Here is a 20738-nt window from a genome sequence, read left to right as displayed (position 1 = left end):
ACATGATGTTTCGCAGGAATTGAACGGTTTAAATAGTAGCGATTCAACGAATGTGTTATGCCAATAATGATAATTTCTCGTAAGTACATGATATTTTTTATTATTAAATTGATTAGATTAATTAGACCAGAAATTATCACTTATTTCTTAAAAGCCCATAGTAGTTGACCTGTTAAATAATCACGGTAGTATATATAATCGAGACATATGGCCATATAGGTTTTGAATTATATATGTATATATATTAGTTCTTAACCGGCGAAGTTTGATAATAAAAAAAAAATGTTTGTATATGATACATATTTAATTAATAGGTATTAATAAATGAATAATTAAATTAGAGAATTTGTAGAACATGATATACTTGATTTAATTATAAGTTATTTAGAGAAGATCAATCTAATATAATCGGAATTTGATTAGTGTTAAGTTGTTTTATCCAAAATGGCACTGAGTTCTAATTAGTTTAAGCTAATATAATTTATTATTATTTATTAATATAAAAATAAACTTATATATATAAAAATTGTCGTGTAAAAAAATGCGTGCTTTAAAAAATTTTGTATCGCAGTATTAGAATAATTCAACAAAAGGTCAAAAGTTTTCATTTTATATTATTATATAGATATAAATACTAATTGCTAGTTCATGCAATGCATGAGAAATTTTGACAAAAAACCAATTAGTATATTAATCCGATAGTAGTTAGTAATCATTATGAAGTGAATACAATAAATTAAAATTCTATTGTATCTATCAAAACATATGAAATTTGGTGTGTATATTAACAACAAAAATAACCCATGATCCAAGAATAGAATTTTTAGTTTCAAAAAAAAAGGGTATAGAAATTTTAAATTATTAATTCATATAAATTGATATATACCCATACAAGGAAAAAGACTACAAAGTGCAAAGTTCAAACCAATGAAATCATACTATTTATTTATTTTAAGAAAGATTCAACGCAAAAGGGAACCAGGATCCAAAGCCTCAACATTTAGTTGGGCCCAAAATACAAAAGAAAGGAGAGAAAAGATAGACATGGGCCCTAGTTTGATAGGGAATCGGCCCAAAGGGCTATAGTCAAAAGTCAAATCATGAGCATAAGCTAGGGTTGTAGTAAAGTTACCCAACGTCATGCTGGCAATATGCCTTTTTTTCCTTTTCCTTGTTCCTTTCTTTTCGAAAAAGTTGGGACTCTAGTTGCACAGGAGTCTATATCCCTTTAGCTCAAATAAATGAATAATATATACCTGGATCACGACCAAGCAAAGCGTATTGCCATAAGTTGTAGTTAAATTGATACTGGTGTTTCTAATATAGGCATATATGATTTAAATCCTTTTCTCCGCTGTCCTAATTTGTAACCATCAAATTATCCAAAAATAATAAAATTTAGAGAAAAAAATTATTAAAAAAAAAAAAAAGAGAGACAAAATAAAGTGCTACAAGATTGAATCACAGCATCGTATCCGATTCACTACATGCTTCCTGAATTGAATTTCAATAGCTGAGAAGATTGGGTTGTGAATTTGCACTTAAAATGTAAACTGTTTGGTTTGAATACTACAGGAAACATCTCTTCATTAAAAACCGAGGATGATTACAGATACAGTCGTACATGTTACAATGGTACATTTCACAAGTGTCAGATACATCTCTGCCCTTTTTCTTCCTTTTCTTTTTTTTCCCCCTTTCCCCTATTGAAGGCACTCTGAATAATCTCTTCAAAATAAGGTCCTCGTCCCACAAAAACAAATGAATAACTTACAGACAGGGGTGTAGGTGATCTTCCACCTTTCCCTCCGAAGCAAAGCCGCCTCTTTCAATTACTTTAAAGGAACCAAAGAAATAAAGGTAGAACAAGATAAACAAAAACAAATGTCAACAAGTGAAAACAAAATCCTCAGCTATCCTCCGAATTCACTGTGGAGGATGGCTGTGGCTGCTGACTGCTGGGTCTGAGCTTGAGCTTGAGCCTCAGCTAGTACCTGAGCCTGCTTCTGTTGCTCAACAAACCTAGTCATACGCTCTATCAACTGTGCAGCCTTTCGCTTGCCCCTTTCTGTGCCAGTTTGTGCCAAATCCACCAGTGGACCCATCACTCCAAGCTCTTTGGCCTCTGCAAGATGATGTTGGTGGTCACCAGCACAAAGGTGCACCAAAACTGCAGCTGCATTCTCTCTATTCCTGGGGGATCCATTCCCAATAACCTCTACCAAAACCGGCACTGCCTCCGCAGATCCGATGGAAGCTTTACCTTCAGCATGGCTAGCCAATATTGCTAAAATGGCTAGTGCCTCATCCACCATTCCTCCTCCTGGTTCAGTTAGCAGCCGCATCAGTGTGGGAACAACACCAGCCCTCACTGCCTTTCCCTTGTTCCCTTGGAAAATGCACAAGTTGAAGAGTGCTGTTGCAGCATCCTTCTTACCCCTTTGGGTTCCTTCACTCAGTAATGTCACAAGTGGTGGGATGGCTCCTGAAGCACCAATTGTAATCTTATTTTCATCCACAACAGAGAGGCTGAAAAGGGTAGCTGCTGCATTTTCCCGAGCTTCCATGCTCCCCTTTTTCAGCACATGAACTATACCAGGAACTGCCCCAGAGGATATTATGCTTCCTTTGTTATCCTCACAGATGGAGAGATTAAGCAGTGCCGTAACAGCATGCTCTTGGGTACGGGAGTCAGGTGTGGAAAGGAGACCAACAAGGAGGGGGATTGCACCAGCTTCAGCAATGGCTACACGGTTATCTGCATTACGCTTGGCAAGAAGGCGGATCTCACCCGCAGCAGATCGCTGGTCTTCTGGGTTGCTGGATGTGAGCTTGCGTAAAAGACTTTCAATCTTAGTACGTTCAGCAGGTGAACAGGCAGATGTTGTTTTACTGGGTCTAGTACTACTGGGTCTTTTTGGTGGTTCAATGCCATTTGCCTCACACCACTGGGCTATGAGACTACGTAAAACATAGTTGGGTGTCAGGACAGTGTTAGCAAGGATCTGTTGTGTCTTTGGACATGTCCCATGCCCTGCGTCCAGCCACTTCTCAATGCATGCACGTTCATAGGTCTACAGCAGAGAAAACAAGACCTGTTAGAAAATTGTTGTAGTAGGATGGATATAACTATATAAGCAAATCTCCAGTAACCACTTTTATGTGGCATGTGTTAAGGGGTGAGAAAGTAAAGCACATATATTGTTTTCTCATCTTTCAGTCAAAAGTCAATTCAACCTCATTATTACAATTAAACGCATTCTATTTGTATCCTACTTTGCAACCAAGTTTGGCTGTCAAGGAGCAAGCCCAGGGTGCATATACCTGCCCTGTTGAAACAATGACAGGATCCTTCATCAACTCCAGCGATATTGGACAGCGGAAATCAACTGGTATAACTGGGGCCTTAGAATTTTTGTCGCTGGATACTTGTCCACTGCAGCTTGGAGGATTACCTTTTTCTCCTGCAGAAGCTTCTATGTCAGGGTTTTCTGTTTGCACAAAATCCTTGATTTTCTTTAGCAGCATTGACATCTTTTCAATGCTCTCCCCAGGATCTCCTCCACTGGCATCAACCATCTCATGCAAAGCTAGCGACTCCTGTGTAAGATCAACTATCCCCATCAATTGTAACTTATCCGCCAATCTCCTTAGGACAGCTGGATCTGTTGCTGCATCATTGCTCTTGTTGTAAAGGGACAAGAGATCCTCATGCAGCTCAACATCGGGAGCATCAACCCTTCCTTTGGCTCTTCTGAACTGAGCAAGGACAAGTTCAACCTGGATACAGAAAGAGTTAAAACAGAACTTAGACAAATAGAAACATCATTAAAAATAATTGAAATGAGAAGCTTTCTTTGGGGCCATTCCAATACTTTTTGAACAGCATAGTGAGAAGGTGGCTAAATGGAGTTTTGATGCAACCTCTATAATTAATTATGTATGTCATACATGGGAGAAAGAACAAGCTCAACCTGGACACAGAAAGAGTTCAAGCAGAACTTAGAAAAATATTGAAACATAAAAGAATAGAATTGAGAAACTCTCTTTGGGGCCACTCCAATACTTTTTGAACAACATAGTGAGAAGGGGGCTAAATGGAATTATGATGCAAACTCTAAAATTAATCATGTATGTCATACATGAGTGTTATCATCAGATCTTCAAATCAAGACTACTACGGTCAGTATCAGGCATGTAGCTAAAGGTAGACTCCGCAAGCAAACTAATATGAAATATAAAGAAAGAAAGAGAACTATCATGTGGAGGTCCTAGATAATTACATTCTAACAAAATGACAATTTATATACGAGCCTCTACCTGTTCCTTAACTTCATCTGATATGTCCAGATTTTCATAGGAAATTCCATTCAAAGCTTGTTCCAGTTGAGCTGTCACCTCGTGAAATTTATTCATAATTTTCTCCCTCTCTAGGACCTGCAAGCAGTGTAGTGAAAGTTAATTCAAAGAGAAATGTGGAAAAGAAATATGATAGTCACAAAGGATCAGCAACTACAAAAGAAGGTCTCATCTGACTAGCAAGCATAAGTCATCAAAAAATAAAAACCTAAAATCTAGAGCACCTCTCATATAAGATCATAACTAAATGAAGGTGCATTTATTACACATGCATGTGTACTCTCTAAATATAATTGCAAGTAACCAAATATTCCTTCATTCAAAGACAAAGAAAATGATAAAACCCAAACCCTTTCTCCTACTATCAGGTTCAATGAGTTGTTTTTATCCGTAAACCCCCAAACGCTTTCTCTCCTAAAATCACAGCTTAAAAATTTTAAATCAAGAATATTTTCGTTCTTACTTCCCTATTTTTGAGTTGGGAAGAGGGGGAAGGGGGAAACAAGGATGTGGGAGTGGAAAGATGCCATTTTAATCATCCTTATAAACTATGTCAACAATGGATCACTTTTTCTACTCTACCATGCCCATAAAAGTCGACCGACCAAGTTTTCATTCTCACAACTCTCCGTACACTTGTTTCATCGCTTCTCAATTGATAGCAGCTCAAGATTATACATTAGAGTTCTAAAAAGAAAAGGTTGTCAAATTTATGCGCACCAAGGATGTGGGAGTGGAAAGATGCCATTTTAATCATCCTTATAAACTATGTCAACAATGGATCACTTTTTCTACTCTACCATGCCCATAAAAGTCGACCGACCAAGTTTTCATTCTCACAACTCTCCGTACACTTGTTTCATCGCTTCTCAATTGATAGCAGCTCAAGATTATACATTAGAGTTCTAAAAAGAAAAGGTTGTCAAATTTATGCGCACCAAGAAAGATGGAATCCCTTGGCCCTCCTGTTTTAGGGTAGTATACCTGTTACCTCAATGAATCCCCATATTAAATTCAGGCGTGTATGACTGCATGGATCACAGCCACTATATTGCCACTCTTTTCTAACTAGATGAAAGTATTAATTTTTAAAATATACTCTATTAGAATTAACAAAGGTTGGACCTAGGTGTGAAGACAAGTTTCCTCCACCCCAGCAACATATTGTGGGCTCAAGTCTAGAACCCCCCCCCCCCCGAAAAAAATGATTTGAGTCCAGGAATCAACCTCTCCATAATTGGAGTAACACTACGTCACTACCTACCAACCACCAGCCCAAGACCACACAGAAGCTTGAACTTTGTGCACTAGGTGTGGCTTTTACTCTAGCAGAATCACCATGTACAGCAACCTTGACATCAAAAACCCTAAATTGACAACTGCTCTATACCAAAGAAGCCTATTTTTTGTGGCATAAAATGATAGAACAGTAACAAATTCACCTTGTTTGTGCATCTCTCTCTTTCTCCCTCATGAATTTGAGTATATTACTCCACTGGTGGTGTAACATTTTTTGATAAGTAAAGAAAAAATTTATTAGAAAAGATGGACAATACTCACTCCCAGCACACAATATGTGTGTACACAGATGGTAAGATCATGACTAGTTACAACAAGGATAGCAGTAGAAGCATCTTAAGATCCGTCATGGACCATTCAGACCCTTCAAAAGCTCTGTTATTATGCTCTCTCCAAATGTCCCACATAAGACCCAAAGGTACCTCCCCGGTTTTATCCGTGAACTAGGCCTAATACATCCTTTAAATGAGTTACTATGGCAACACACATGTAATACAGGAAGTGCTTAATACAATCAGAAAATTGATGAGGAGAAAGTTAATTTCAACAAGATGTAAAGAAACTTAAGAATACTCCCAAGATTAAATGTATCCTTATTTTCATTTCAGTTACAAATTACTAGCTTCCGTCCGTGACAGCATGACCAAAAGAACACAAACCCAGATATCATAGAATAAAACATAACAAGAGACAAGTTCGACATCTTGATTGTACAATTAAGATGTACAAATTTAATGGAGAAAAAAACAAAGCATCAACAATAATCCAATTATGAATGTTTTAAATTTCACAATCCAATACATGAAAGGGACACTCGATAAAACCAACCCAAAATCATATCATAACTATTTTAATAGATTCTACTTCAGAACTTGATGCTTTCACAAATGACATGACTGTGACCAAGAACATAAAAATTCACTGATCTAATCAATAACAATGTCACTGAAACAAACATATATAACCAAACCACAACAACATCTTCAATTTTCAAAGCAATCGCTAATGGTCAAACTCGGAAAATTTAGCAATTGAATCGATTTCAGACTCATTTGCAATCCTAAGCTGCGTCTCTATTTGTTTTTGACTGATGGTAAGTTAGTACCTCAAAGTCCCAGTGGCAGCTCCGGTTATAACAATAACAGTAAGATTTTCTCGCACTTTCCTCCAAAATTTTCTCAGCAACCAAACAGACACAATCCAATCCAAAAAAAAAAAAAAAAAGAGAGACTCACGGAAATGCACGCACCAAGTAGATCTTGCTCCCTTCGCAACCGAATCTGAGCAATTCCTTAGCCGATTCAAGCGCTTCCCTCAACGACTTCAGAGCCTCCACAGTCTCTTCAGGTACAACCAGCTCTTTCGTATCCCTAATCTCCTCAAACAGAGGGATCAACAGCTTCAACCTCCTCGCCAAATTGCAGTAGTGCTTCTTGACCGTACACCTGTACTCCGAGATCGACGATATGTCGTTGACCATCTCGATCAAGCTCCTCACCACATCAGCTCCACTCTCTTTCTCCTTCTCTTCCTCCATACTGTAAAACGCACCGTTTCGCAAAAGTACCGCACCGTCAAGTTCGTTTCTTCTTGTTCTTTCTTTTTTTGCTTTATCAGTGTGCTTTGTTTACAGCTCGGCCGAGGCCGAAATAGCAGATAATAGTCGTCTCCATGAGTTTTTAGAGAGAGAGAGAGAGAGAGAAGGGTGTGCGACACGCGCAGAGGCTTTTTTTTGTTTTCTTCTTTTGGTGGCGCGGCTGAGAGAGTGTTAGCTTAACTAGGGGGGTTGGGTTGGGATTTAACTCTGGTTTGGTTGGACCTTTTTCTTTTTTTTTAAGTGTTTTAATATAATGCTCCTCTTAATAATTATACTTTATTATCAAACCAAGAGATTATTTTACCTCTATAGACTTTTACGATGGCAGTAAAAAATTTTATCATTAAACCAAAACATCAAACCCTCCAAATATTTTATTCATTGCCCTATGGTGTCTGGGAAAGTGTGAGAAAGAGTCTGAGTTGTTTAATTCGGCTCGGCTACTATTTACTGAGAAGTGAGAACACAGAACGACATAAAAAAAAGGTTGGTTGATGAATCTGTTAAACTAACGAACGCACGCCGGTTAATTATGCTCTTAACTCTTTTATGTTTTGTGCATACTGATTACTGACTACTGAGAGAGTATAGCGACAGGTGCAGATTATTTTAACCCCAAAAAAAAAAAAAAAAAAGAGACAGGTGCAGATCATCTGCTATATGTCGGGTGCTTTGTTTTTTTCTTTGTTTTAAATAACTCTGTGGTTGTTATGGGTTAGGCTGGTTAAACTCTATTTATATCCATAATATATTTTTAATCTCTTTAGCCCATAATGCACCTCACATGTTCTAAACTTTATCCTATCTTATCTATCAAATTGAGTTTTATGGCTTAGTCTTTTTTTATTACGGATAAACCACATAATTGGTCCTTATCCTATACACTATATTTCAATTTGATCCCTAACCTTTCAATTGTGTCAATTTGGTCCCTAACATTTTAGTATCTTTTGGATGAAAATTTATGACTTGTTTAATGGTCAAAACAAAAAATTAGCTTACGTTGATGAGACAATAAACTTAAATTTTATTTTGGCCGTTTGTCATGTTAGCAATTTCCATATAAAATATAACATTAGGGACTAAATTAACACGACATTGAAAGATTAGGGATCAAATTGACACAATTGAAAGGTTAGGAACTAAATTGAAATATGGTGTAAAGGTTAGGGACCAATTATATAGTTTACCCTTTTATTATTTATTAATAGATACAGTAAAATTTACACTTGTTGTGTCCACCCTGTAATGATTACTCTTAAAAACTATACTAATTGAGATAAGTGAACACATTGTGACATTGTCTAAGGCTTTTTTTTTTTTTTTTTGTTTTTTTTTTTTTTTTTTGGCAAATTACAACTTTCTTATTTATAGTTTGACCGAAATTTAAGTTGCCTATCTGTGGTTTAAAATTTGACACTTTACTCACCTAAGATTTGATCAAAATTTAAGTTGCTTACCTGTAATTTGAAATCTCATTATGCAAGTGTTCTATTGGATTCTTTTTTATCTTATGTAATTTTGCATTTTTATATTTTTTATGTTTTTGGAGAAGAAAGACATAAAAGCAAAGGAAAAATTACATATTTAACCATGTTTTAAACAAAGGTGGGTTTCGGAATTCTAACTGAGCTAACCTCAAGTGAAAAAAGTGACAAATTTCAAACCACATGTAGGCAACTTAAATTTCGATCAAACTACAAGTAGATAAGTTGTAATTTGCCTTTTTTTCTTTCTTTTTTTCTTTTTAAGATCTATGACATTGCACTCAATATACAATGATATACAGAATATTTACAAGTTCCGAAAGAAGTGGTAAAATTGTTTTTTGTATTATTTAACTCTTTTTTTATATAGGGAGTTGGTTAACCTATTTGTTAACGTGTATAGTGTTGTGGCTTTAGGCCCACCTAGATTACTTGTATAACACACATACTTGTACTACACTCTTGTACTGCACACATATGCCTCCTATATAAAGACTCTCATATACATTCTTTAACTGAGAAATACAATACACTTATTTCAGTATTTCTAACATGGTATTAAAGCCACTACTCTGACCTTTTCTCAGCAATCTTGTTTTTATTGGTGCTACTCCATTCTCATCGCTTCCGCTGTCACAGCAGCCATCGTAGCCTTTCACCATAGAACCTCTGACATCTTCCAACCGTCATCCTTAGGTTCCAAACCTGCAGCCGCCATCGTCGAGGAGTCCCACGCCACAGACCACTACACTTACCATCTTCACCTTGCACCTTGCTCCAATAAATATTTTGCAGGTACTACAGTGATCATCTCGCCCAAATCTACTCAATCGTGGAAGTCTCGCAATCATTGGAGCTTGCACATGCCCTCACACGTTGCCCAAAGAAGTTGCGCCTCAGTCACGCGCCTCACGCACCGACCTTTGTTCTTGCTGATGTCATTAATGACATCATCACTACCACGTCAGCCCTAGCTAATATCATCGTCCATTCATCTACTGACATCATCGTTGACCAGACCATTAACCCACGTTGACCAGACCGTTGACCAGATCACTAGCATGTGTTGACCAGATCATTGATTTTGACCAAAGGTTAACTTTGACTGTTTACTTTTCTCTAGGGTTGACTTTTGCAGTCCAGGTTTTTCTTACCCAGTTTTTCGCATAGATTTCATTTTTGTAGTCCATTTTGGCATATTTTGCTTCTAAATGAAGAATAAGGACATGTCTTCTTCTTGTTGCGATAATCGTTGCTGACAATTGAGCAAACGTTTTTGCAATTTTTGCAAATGTTTTGGCCACAATATTGAGATTTGCTATCATCGCAACAAATCAGCTGTTTCAATTTCTACTACTACTGTTGCTAACACTGAAAGTGTCCAACCAATGGCTTCTATCTCTGCACAGTCTAAGTCTTCAGGATGCACTTTCACCATGTCCACAAATGACCTTAAAAACATCATCGCTAATGTCATTTGTATGGTTCGTAATGCATCTTATTCCTCTTCTCTCTCAGCTTTATCTAGTATGTCTCCTTCCTCTTGACTTATGGATTCTGCTTGTTGTAATCACATGACACCTCACTCGTCCTTATTTTCTAAACTTAAACCTGCACCACACCCTCTTAATATTTGCACAACAAATAGTTCTACAATGTCTGGTCATAATATAGGTTCCATTTCGATCTCCAACCTCTTAGTTCCTGGGGTCTTTAATGTTCCCGACTTTTCTTACAATTTATTTTCTATGAGACAATTAGCTGAGTTGGGTTATCGTATTATCTTTTACTATTCTGGTTGTATTGTGCAGGATCTGAGAACGGGACAGGAGCTTGAGACCAGTCCTAGAGTTGGGCGTATGTTTCCCGTGGACAACCTTCGTCTTCCACTTGTTGCTCATGTTTCTGTTTCTACAGCTTCTGCAATTTCTTCTATTCCTCCCCTTACACTTTGGCATGCTCGACTTGGTTACGCATCTTCCTCTCGGGTACAACAATTGGCTTCTAGAGGTTTGTTAGGTTCAGTGTCTACAGAAAATTTTGATTGTGTTTCATGTCAGTCAGGAAAACAACCAGTTTTGCCTTTCAATACTAGTGAATCAACATCCACTGATATCTTTGACCTTATTCATTCTGATATTTTGGGGTCATCCTCTATCTCTAGTATTAGTGGATCTCGATATTTTGTTGTATTTGTTGATGATTACTCTCGCTATAACTGAATTTTTCATATGAAACATGGTTTTGAATTATTACAAGTATATTCTAATTTTGCAAAAATGGTTGAAACTCAATTTTCCAAACGTATCAAAATTTTTCAATCTGATAATGCTCTTGAGTACACTCAATATGCTTTCCAAGATGTTTTGCATTTCTATGGCACTGTTTATCAACTAACTTATCCAGGTACCTCTCAGCAAAATGGTAGAGTCAAACGAAAACTTTGTCATATTCTTGACATTGTTCATGCTCTCTTTCTCTCTGCCAAAGTTCTTGCTCATTTTTGGGGCGAAGCTGCTCTTCATGTTGTTCATACTATTAATCGCATTCCAAGTCTTGTTATCCAAAATCAAATTCCATATGAGCGCCTTTTTGGGTCACCTCCAAACTATCACCACATTTGCTCCTTCGGTTTTGCTTGTTTCGTTCTTCTTCAATCACATGAGTATAATAAACTTGAGCCTCGGTCAAGGCTTTGTTGTTTTCTTGGCTATGGCGAATCTCAAAAGGGGTATCGGTGTTATGATCCTGTCTCTCATCGTCATTGTATCTCACGCAATGTTATCTTTTGGGAATATCGCTTCTTTGTTGAGCTCTCTCACTTTCATGCCTCCCTATCTTCCTCCTTTGTCTTAAATCTTTTTCTAGATGAGGCACAGATTCCTTCTGTAGCTACTCCTGATCCTTCTATAACTACTCTTGATTCTCCTGTAGACTTCTCTCTCCAACCACCAGATATCCTTGATCCCTTTCCTAGTTCACTCTTTAATGAGCAAGTTGAAGACGAGCTACCCAACCCTAAGCTTGGGTCCCCTGCTCCTGCTCCGCCTAAAAATCTTGCACAAGACATTCCACCTCGTCACTTAACTCAAATAAGATCCATTCCTACACATTTACTTGACTATCATTGTTACACTGCCCTTACTACTCTGCACAAGTCTCACACTTATCGTGAGGCCTCCACTGACCCTTTATGGCAAATTGCAATGAAAGAGGAACATGATTCATTATCTAAAAACCATACTTGGGATTTGGTGACTCTCCCCTTGAGAAATCTGTGGTTGGTTGTAAGTGAATCTACAAGATTAAGACTCACTCTGATGAGTCCATTAAGTGCTACAAAACTCGCCTTGTTACAAAAGGTTTTACATAGGAGTATGAGATTGATTATGAAGAGACCTTTGCTCCGGTTGCTCATATCTCATTTGTTCGTGCCCTCTTAGTTGTTGCTGCTGCCAATAAATGGGACCTTTTTCAGATGAATGTCAAAACTGCATTCTGTAATGGGGATTTAAATGAAGAAGTTTATATGCAACCTCCTCCTAGTCTCTCTATTGAATCAAACAAGGTTTGTCACCTTCGACGTGCACTTTATGGCCTTAAACAAGCTCCACGAGCTTGGTTTTCCAAATTCAGCTCTACGATCTCTCGCTTAGGTTACATGGCCAGTCATTATGATTCTACCTTATTTCTTCGTCGCACTGACAAAGGCACTATTTTACTTCTCCTATATGTGGGTGATATGATCATAACTGGTGATGACCTTAGTGGGATTCAAGAACTCAAGAATTTTCTTAGTCAGCAGTTTGAGATGAAAGATCTTGGACATCTCAGCTACTTCTTGGATCTTGAAATCACTCATTCTACAGATGAACTTTATATTACTCAAGCCAAGAATGCCTCTGAACTCTTGTCTCGAGCTAGACTTACAGATAGTAAGACTATTGACACTCCAGTTGAGCTTAATGCACATTTGACTCCCTCAGGAGGGAAACTATTATCTAATCCCTCTCTTTATAAACGCTTGGTTGGCAGCCTAGTTTATCTCACTGTCACTCGTCCAGACATTTTCTATGTTGTTCACCAGGTGAGCCAGTATCTGTCTGCTCTATGATCGACTCACTATACTGCTATTCTGCGCATTCTTTGATACCTAAAGGGCACTCTCTTCCATGATATTTTCTACTCTACTCAATCTCCTCTTGTTCTCCGTGCATTTTCTGATGCAAATTGGGTAAGAGGTCCCACTGATCATAGGTCCACCACTGGTTATTGTTTTCTTCTTGATTCTTTTCTGATTTCTAGGTGAAGTAAGAAACAAACTCATGTGGCCCGCTCTAGTATTGAAGCAGAATATCGTACCTTTGCTAATACCACATCTGAGTTCCTTTGACTACGATGGCTTCTCAAAGATTTAGGTGTGTCCACGTCCTCTACTACTCCTCTTTATTGTGCCAACTAGAGTGCCATTTATATTAGTCATAATGATGTCTTCTATGAACGGACTAAACACATCGAGATCGATTGTCATTTAACCCGTTATCATCTTGTCCATGATGCTCTCAAGCTCTTCTCAGTCTCCTCCAAAGATAAACTTGCAGATATCTTCACCAAGTCACATCCTAAGGGACGCCTTCGTGATTTAGTTGATAACCTCAAGTTGGTCTCACACCCACCTTAAGTTTAAGGAGGGTTGTTAACGTGTACAGTGTTGTGGGCTTTAGGCCCACCTAGATTACTTGTATAGCACACATGCTTATACTACACTCTTACTTGTACTGCACACATATGTCTTCTATATAAAGACTCTCATGTACATTATTTAATTGAGAAATACAATACACTTATTTCAGTATTTCTAACACTATCAAAGCTTAACAACCATTGTCTTTTTGGAGAGAGACTTTGTACTTTTCTTTTTAACTTTTATATTCTAATTAATTAATATAAGCTAAAAGACAATAGTTAGCAAACCAATACCAAGACATGCTTCAACCTTCGAGTGAATTGCTATTTGAAAGAGATTTGACTGTCAGAGTTTCATATGGGTAAGGTGAGCAAGAACTTGATTGGAGCATCGCCACTTAATTACTAAATTTATAATTAATAACAAAATTGGTAAAGGAGTAAAAATAGGACAACAAGACAACGAAAACGATGTATATCAGATTCACTGACATTTGGAATAATTGTCTTCTTAAAAAGATAAAATAAAATAAAATAAAACATATTTATTCGAAGTAAATGAGTGTGATCGGCATGGCTTAACAACTCAGCAATTAGGTTAAAATATATACTTTCCCTTATTTAGCTCCACAAATTTAGTTGATCAATTTGCGGAGGTTTGGTCATTAGTCAACATAACAAAGTAGGAGTTGGTAAAAGCATTTAAGTTGATGAATCCAATTTTAATCTCTTCACCATATAAAACCTAATGTTCTATCATCTATGTTAGAATTATGTGCCCTCAAAAACAATACTGTGCATTTTTATTTGATGATAAAATTCTATTTTCACATTCATAATTTTTATAGGTATATTTCATTGTTTAAATGTGGCATGTGATGTCACCTCTGTAGGAAAAATCATGTTAATGGTTAAGGAACCAAAGACAGGGAGTAATGATTTTTCATATATTATTAAATTGTTCTAGGCTGTGGATATTAATTGAATATTACCATTGAAGCCTACACTTGTTGTGCTGCTATATGATAGGATGATTTACTCCATCATTGAAGTAGTGACTTTAAGCAAACAAGTGGGTGTAATGTAACAAGTACATACACTGAATTGGATCTGATCAAGAACACCTTATGGAGTGATCATTGTTATTTAAAAGGTTGTTCTATCACAATTTTTCTATTGTCCTCAAACATGAGGGGTTTGTGTATATTTATTTATTATGCACATAACTTTGACAATGTCAACTGGTGATGCCAATTTTAAAGGCTATATACAGACACGTTGGGTTATGTATGTAATGAGTAAAATATATAAATGCTCAACAATGAATCCACCAGTCTCTAAAGAAGATAGTATATTCAGTTGATTTTCATATTGAAGTTGGACTCAAAACAAAACCGGCCGGTGACATTTTTCAAAAATGTTTTTTCATATATATATAATATTGTATATATATATATATATTTAAAGAGTTTTTATAAATATTTTGGAGTCCAATAGAAATTATGAAATCAAGAAATTAAGGGTCACATAAGCTAGGGACATAACAATGATATTTATCCAGTCCTAGTGGCTTGTGGGAATATAGTATGGTGGAAGGACATAGATATAAAATTGTATGAAATGGGACCTCATTTGTAAATCTCTAATCTTCAGGGGTCAATTGCAATGTGTTGATGGACATTATTGCAATATGTAGAAGTTCAGATATTTTCTTGATATGCCTTATATATTGTATATTGCTTTTGTGCGCCGTAGCCTATACATGCTTTACAGATTGTCCTTTTATGGTTTCATATGTAGGCTTCATAGATTGTCTTTTATGTTATAGATTGTCTTTGATAGATTGTCTATTATGAACCTACATGCATGTATATGTGCTTATCTGTGTAACCTATATTGATATATATTGGTTCATTGACTCACCCTTTTATATTGATAAAATCTTGAGTATTGCCGAATTAAGGTATTGAATCTCAATTGGTGGGAGTTGTGTTAGACACATAAAGAATGATATTTAGTGCATTGACTCACTTTACAGTTACATCCCAGTGTTGATATATGCTAAGTGCTAAATAGGATAATTTTATAGAATAATTCCTATGGCCCTCCATTGTCGGTGAATAAAGGTTCTTTTAAATTAAAATTTTGTTGAAGCCAAAAGGATAGACTTGATTTTGGTTTAGTAGTTCCTCTTGTTTACTTCTTGGGAAGACAGGTGTGTGTATGACTGGTGGGAGTGTGGCTAAAATAGCAACATAATCATACTAGTACATATATCACACTTAGATAATGGTTTGCACTTATCCAAATAAACATGACCACTAAAATAGTGTAAAACATGTTTGATTTGGAGGCCAAAAGTAAATCGGGAGTCATAGATAAATTAAATAAAATTAGAAACATGAGATGAAATTATGATGAATAGTATCTATTTGCCTTTATATGGTGTGCACAGTATATTTCAAAAGAAATTATTGGAGCATGCAAGGTAAGGGTTCCCGATGCCCACTTCGAACTATTTATGAATATAATTGTTATATTCTGTTCTGGGAATCTATGATATTTTGTTCTTGTGGGAGGTACCATTAGTTATTCAAAAACCTGAATATGATGGATATATGTATGTGAAAATATTATTTTGTATTATTTTGCAGATTCATTATGACCAATTTTAATCCCTTAGCTAAGATTTTGGATGAAAATCGATTGTCTGGACCAAACTATGTAGATTGGAAAAGGAACCTAATCATTGTTCTTACTGCTGATAAGATAGCTCATGTCCTTAATACTGAGGCACCAGAACTTGCTTTAGCTGATGCCACTGAGGCGCAAAGAGATGCATTTAATAAGTGGCATGAGGCTGATGAAATGGCTAAATGCTACATAATGGCCTCTATGACCAATGTGTTGCAAAAACAATGCCAAGGCCTAGTTACAGCACAAGATATGATGCTACACCTCAAAGAGATGTTTGGAGAACAAAGCAGAAGTGCACGGCAAACTGCTATGAAAAATCTCATGTCCACCAAAATGGTGGAAGGAACTCCAGTTCGGGAACATGTCCTGAAGATGATTTCTTTCATCAATGAACTGGATATGCTTGGTGCAGAAATTGATAGTGAGACCCAAGTTGATGTGATCCTAGCATCTTTACCTGATTCTTTTAATCAGTTTATCATGAACTATAACATGAATAAGATGGTAGTGACATTGTCAGAGCTGCTCAATATGTTGAAAGCAGCTGAGGATCTCATCAAGAAAGAAAAGCCTACTGTAATGTTGGCTGAAAAATCTGATTCTTCTTTTAAGTTTAAGCCTAAGGGTAAGAACTTTAAGAGAAAAGGGTCTTAGTCATTCAATAAGGCTCAAGGTGACAAAGTGAATAAGGACACTGAGAAAAAGAAAGCAAAAGGAAATTGTTTCCATTGTGGTAAGCCTGGTCATTGGAAGAGAAACTGTCGCCATTATTTGGCTTCTCTGAAGAATGACAAACCTGCAGAAGGTATGCCTAATTTGCTCGTTATTGAAACAAATTTAATGGATGGTCCATTTGATTCTTGGTGTGTAGATTCTGGTACAATCTCACACATTTGCAATGTGTTGCAGGGGTTCAAGGAGACCCGAAGGCTAAATGAAGGGGAGGTGATCCTAAAGATGGGGACTGGTGCAACTGTTGCAGCCACTGCCATTGGAACCTTTTATTTAGAATTATCTTCTAGTAGAACTCTTGTTTTAGAAGATTGCTTATATGTGCCAGAAGTGCGAAGAAATTTAGTTTCAGTTTCAAAACTTGGTTGTTCAGGATATTCATTTCTTTTTACTTCTAAACTTGTTGTTAAGTTTAATAATAAATTTGTAACTTCTGGCATTTTACAAGATGGTCTTTATTTTTTGAGTTCTATTGATAATTCTATTAATTGTGTTGAGAATGATATTGCTACCAGTGTGTTATCTCTTAAAAGAAAAAGAGATGTTAATCCTACCTATTTGTGGCACTTAAGGCTTGGTCATATCAATATTGACCGAATCAATAGATTGGTAAGGGATGGGCCATTGAATCTTTTGAAGGTAGAGCCTTATCCAATTTGTGAGCCTTGCTTACAAGGGAAAATGACCAAAAGTCCCTTTACAGGAAAGGGAGCTAGAGCCACTGATGTATTAGGATTAATACACACTGATGTTTGTGGTCCTATGAATCACATGGCAAGAGGTGGTTTCTATTACTTCATTACTTTCATTGATGATTATTCTAGGTATGGCTATTTGTACCTAATGAAACATAAATCTGAATCCTTTGAAAAGTTCAAAGAATTTCGTAATGAGGTTGAGAAACAAGCTGGAAAATGCATAAAAGTTCTTCGCCCTGATAGAGGAGGAGAATACCTCTTGGATCAATTTAAGCAATATCTAAAGGAAAATGGGATTATTTCTCAATTGACTCCCCCTGCCACACCTCAACATAATGGTGTAGCTGAAAGAAGAAATAGAACCTTATTAGATATGGTTCGTTCTATGATGAGCATGTCAGAGTTGCCAATTTCATTTTGGGGTTATGCTTTGGAGACTGCTGTTTATTTATTAAATAGAGTCCCTACCAAATCAGTTCCTAATACCCCATATGAGTTATGGACTGGTAAGAAACCAAGTCTAAATCACTTAAAGATATGGGGTTGTCCAGCACATGTTAGAAAGTCTAATATGGATAAGCTAGGACTTAGGAGTGATAGATGTCTATTTGTTGGCTATCCCAAGATGTCTACTGGTTTCTATTTTTACAATCCTAGTGAGCAAAAAGTGTTTGTGAGCAGGAATGCTATTTTTCTTGAGGAAGATTATAGCCTAAATGAAAGTAGAGCAAAAGTTTCTCTTGATGAACAAATTGATAACCCAATGGCTGAGTTGAATGAGTATAATGAAGAGCAAGTAATAGTGCCTACTGAACCAAGCAAAATACAAGAAACTCGACGTAGTAAAAGGACTATCAGGCCTCTAGTTAGACTCACTTTGTTAAATGAGATTTATCTAATGGAGTCAGAGGAGCATGATAATGACCCTTTTACTTATCAAGAAGCAATGACTGATAAGGACGTTGAGAATTGGAAAAGGGCCATGGAATCAGAGATGGACTCAATGTATACCAACCAGGTCTGGACCTTAGTAGACAAACCAGAAGGTATTAAGCCTATTAGTTGTAAATGGGTCTACAAAAGGAAGATAGGACCTAATGGTAAGGTGGAGACCTATAAAGCTAGGCTAGTGGCAAAAGGGTATAATCAAAAGGCTGGAATTGATTATGAGGAAACTTTTTCGCCAGTAGCCATGCTAAAGTCCATAAGGATTCTATTGTCAATTGCTGCACATTATGATTATGAGATATGGCAAATGGATGTTAAAACAGCTTTCTTGAATGGACACATTCGAGAAGAAATTTTTATGGACCAGCCAGAAGGTTTCATATCTCATGGTCAAGAATCAAAAGTGTGCAAGTTGATGAGATCTATATACGGCCTAGAGCAAGCATCACGCAGTTGGAACATCCGTTTTGATGAGGCAATCAAATCGTTTGGTTTCTCACAAAATATGGATGAACCCTGTGTTTACAAAAAGGTTAGTGGGAGCACTATTACATTTTTAGTTCTTTATGTAGATGACATACTACTCATTGGCAATGATGTAGGAGCAATGTCATCTATAAAAATATGGTTATCTAGTCACTTTGCAATGAAAGATCTTGGTGAAGCGTCCTATATACTCGGAATCAAATTGTTTAGAGACCGAAAGAAAAGGTTATTGGGACTTTCACAAGTCAATTATATTGACAAGATATTGGCTAGGTTTAGCATGCAAGATTCCAAGAAAGGGTTTTCACCTTTTAGACATGGAATTCATCTCTCTAATCAAATGTGTCCTAAAACACAAGAAGAGAGAGAGAAAATGAGAAACTGTCCTTATGCTTCGGCTGTAGGAAGTCTCATGTACGCAATGCTTTGCACTAGGCCAGACATTTGTTATGCAGTGAGCATTGTGAGTAGATATCAATCCAATCCAGGTTCTGAGCATTGGACAGCAGTGAAATATATCCTCAAATATTTAAATAGGACCAAACATTATTTCTTGGTGTTTGGTGGTGAGGATTTGACTGTCCAAGGGTATACAGATTCTGATTTTCAATCTGATATTGATGATAGAAAATCAATTTCTGGATTTGTGTTCACTCTTGGCAAGGGAGCAATAAGTTGGAGAAGTTGCAAGCAAGATACTACTGCAGACTCTACTACAGAAGCAGAGTATATAGCTGCAAGTGAAGCTGCAAAGGAAGCTGTGTGGATTCGCAAGTTCATTCAAGAACTTGAAGTTGTTCCTTCTATTGAGTCACCCATTACTATCTATTGTGACAATAATGGGGCTATTGCAAATGCAGTAGAACCAAGGGCTCATCAAAGGACAAAACATATTGCACGTAAATATCACTTGATACGTGATATTATACAAAGAGGTGATGTAGCAATAACAAAGATTGCCTCTGCCAATAATGTTGCAGATCCACTCACAAAGGCATTGTCTCAAAAAGTGTTTGAGAAACATTTGGAAGCAATGGGTATTAAATACATGTATGATTGGTTTTGAGTGCAAGTGGGAGATTGTTAGAATTATGTGCCCTCAAAAACAATACTGTGCATTTTTATTTGATGATAAAATTCTATTTTCACATTCATAATTTTTATAGGTATATTTCATTGTTTAAATGTTGCATGTGATGTCACCTCTGTAGGAAAAATCATGTTAATGGTTAAGGAACCAAAGACAGGGAGTAATGATTTTTCATATATTATTAAATTGTTCTAGGCTGTGGATATTAATTGAATATTACCATTGAAGCCTACACTTGTTGTGCTGCTATATGATAGGATGATTTACTCCATCATTGAAGTAGTGACTTTAAGCAAACAAGTGGGTGTAATGTAACAAGTACATACACTGAATTGGATCCGATCGAGAACACCTTATGGAGTGATCATTGTTATTTAAAAGGTTGTTCTATCACAATTTTTCTATTGTCCTCAAACATGAGGGGTTTGTGTATATTTATTTATTATGCACATAACTTTGACAATGTCAACTGGTGATGCCAATTTTAAAGGCTATATACAGACACGTTGGGTTATGTATGTAATGAGTAAAATATATAAATGCTCAACAATGAATCCACCAGTCTCTAAAGAAGATAGTATATTCAGTTGATTTTCATATTGAAGTTGGACTCAAAACAAAACCGGCCGGTGACATTTTTCAAAAATGTTTTTTCATAT

General features: G+C 36.6%; 2 protein-coding genes across 3 annotated transcripts; one reads left to right on the top strand and one right to left on the bottom strand.

Moving 5' to 3' along the window:
- Nucleotides 1-1510: 1510 nt before the first annotated feature.
- On the bottom strand, nt 1511-7397 carry LOC115987148 (U-box domain-containing protein 13). 2 transcript variants are annotated; one of them, XM_031110624.1, is made up of 4 exons: nt 6908-7397; nt 4321-4437; nt 3325-3780; nt 1511-3074 (listed from the first exon to the last, which is right to left on the bottom strand). In XM_031110624.1, exons 1-4 carry the CDS (start codon nt 7193-7195, stop codon nt 1914-1916), a joined length of 2022 nt encoding a protein of 673 aa, XP_030966484.1. In that variant the 5' UTR covers nt 7196-7397; the 3' UTR covers nt 1511-1913. The 2 variants fall into 2 exon arrangements, with proteins under 2 accessions (XP_030966484.1, XP_030966488.1); XM_031110628.1 differs by having other exon boundaries at nt 6894-6989.
- An 11965-nt stretch (nt 7398-19362) lies between these two features.
- On the top strand, nt 19363-20055 carry LOC115952667 (secreted RxLR effector protein 161-like). Its single transcript, XM_031069859.1, has one exon. The coding sequence runs from the start codon at nt 19363-19365 to the stop codon at nt 20053-20055; it is 693 nt and encodes a 230-aa protein (XP_030925719.1).
- The last annotated feature ends 683 nt before the right edge of the window (nt 20056-20738 follow it).

This window comes from Quercus lobata, chromosome 1, assembly GCF_001633185.2.
Source record: "Quercus lobata isolate SW786 chromosome 1, ValleyOak3.0 Primary Assembly, whole genome shotgun sequence".
Lineage (NCBI taxonomy): Eukaryota > Viridiplantae > Streptophyta > Magnoliopsida > Fagales > Fagaceae > Quercus > Quercus lobata.
The sequence above is the reverse complement of the archived record's forward strand: the minus strand, read 5'-3'. Positions and strand labels throughout refer to the sequence as shown.

What these genes read in the sequence shown, in the direction of transcription:
- LOC115987148 (XM_031110624.1), bottom strand. Translation starts at nt 7,195, where the DNA reads ATGGAGGAAGAGAAGGAGAAAGAGAGTGGAGCTGATGTGGTGAGGAGC. An exon ending in AAGGGAGCAAGATCTACTTG is followed by an intron (nt 4,438 to 6,907) that starts GTGCGTGCATTT and finishes CACTGCTTGCAG; the next exon opens with GTCCTAGAGAGGGAGAAAAT. An exon ending in TCATTGTTTCAACAGGGCAG is followed by an intron (nt 3,075 to 3,324) that starts GTATATGCACCC and finishes TCTCTGCTGTAG; the next exon opens with ACCTATGAACGTGCATGCAT.
- LOC115952667 (XM_031069859.1), top strand. Translation starts at nt 19,363, where the DNA reads ATGAGAAACTGTCCTTATGCTTCGGCTGTAGGAAGTCTCATGTACGCA.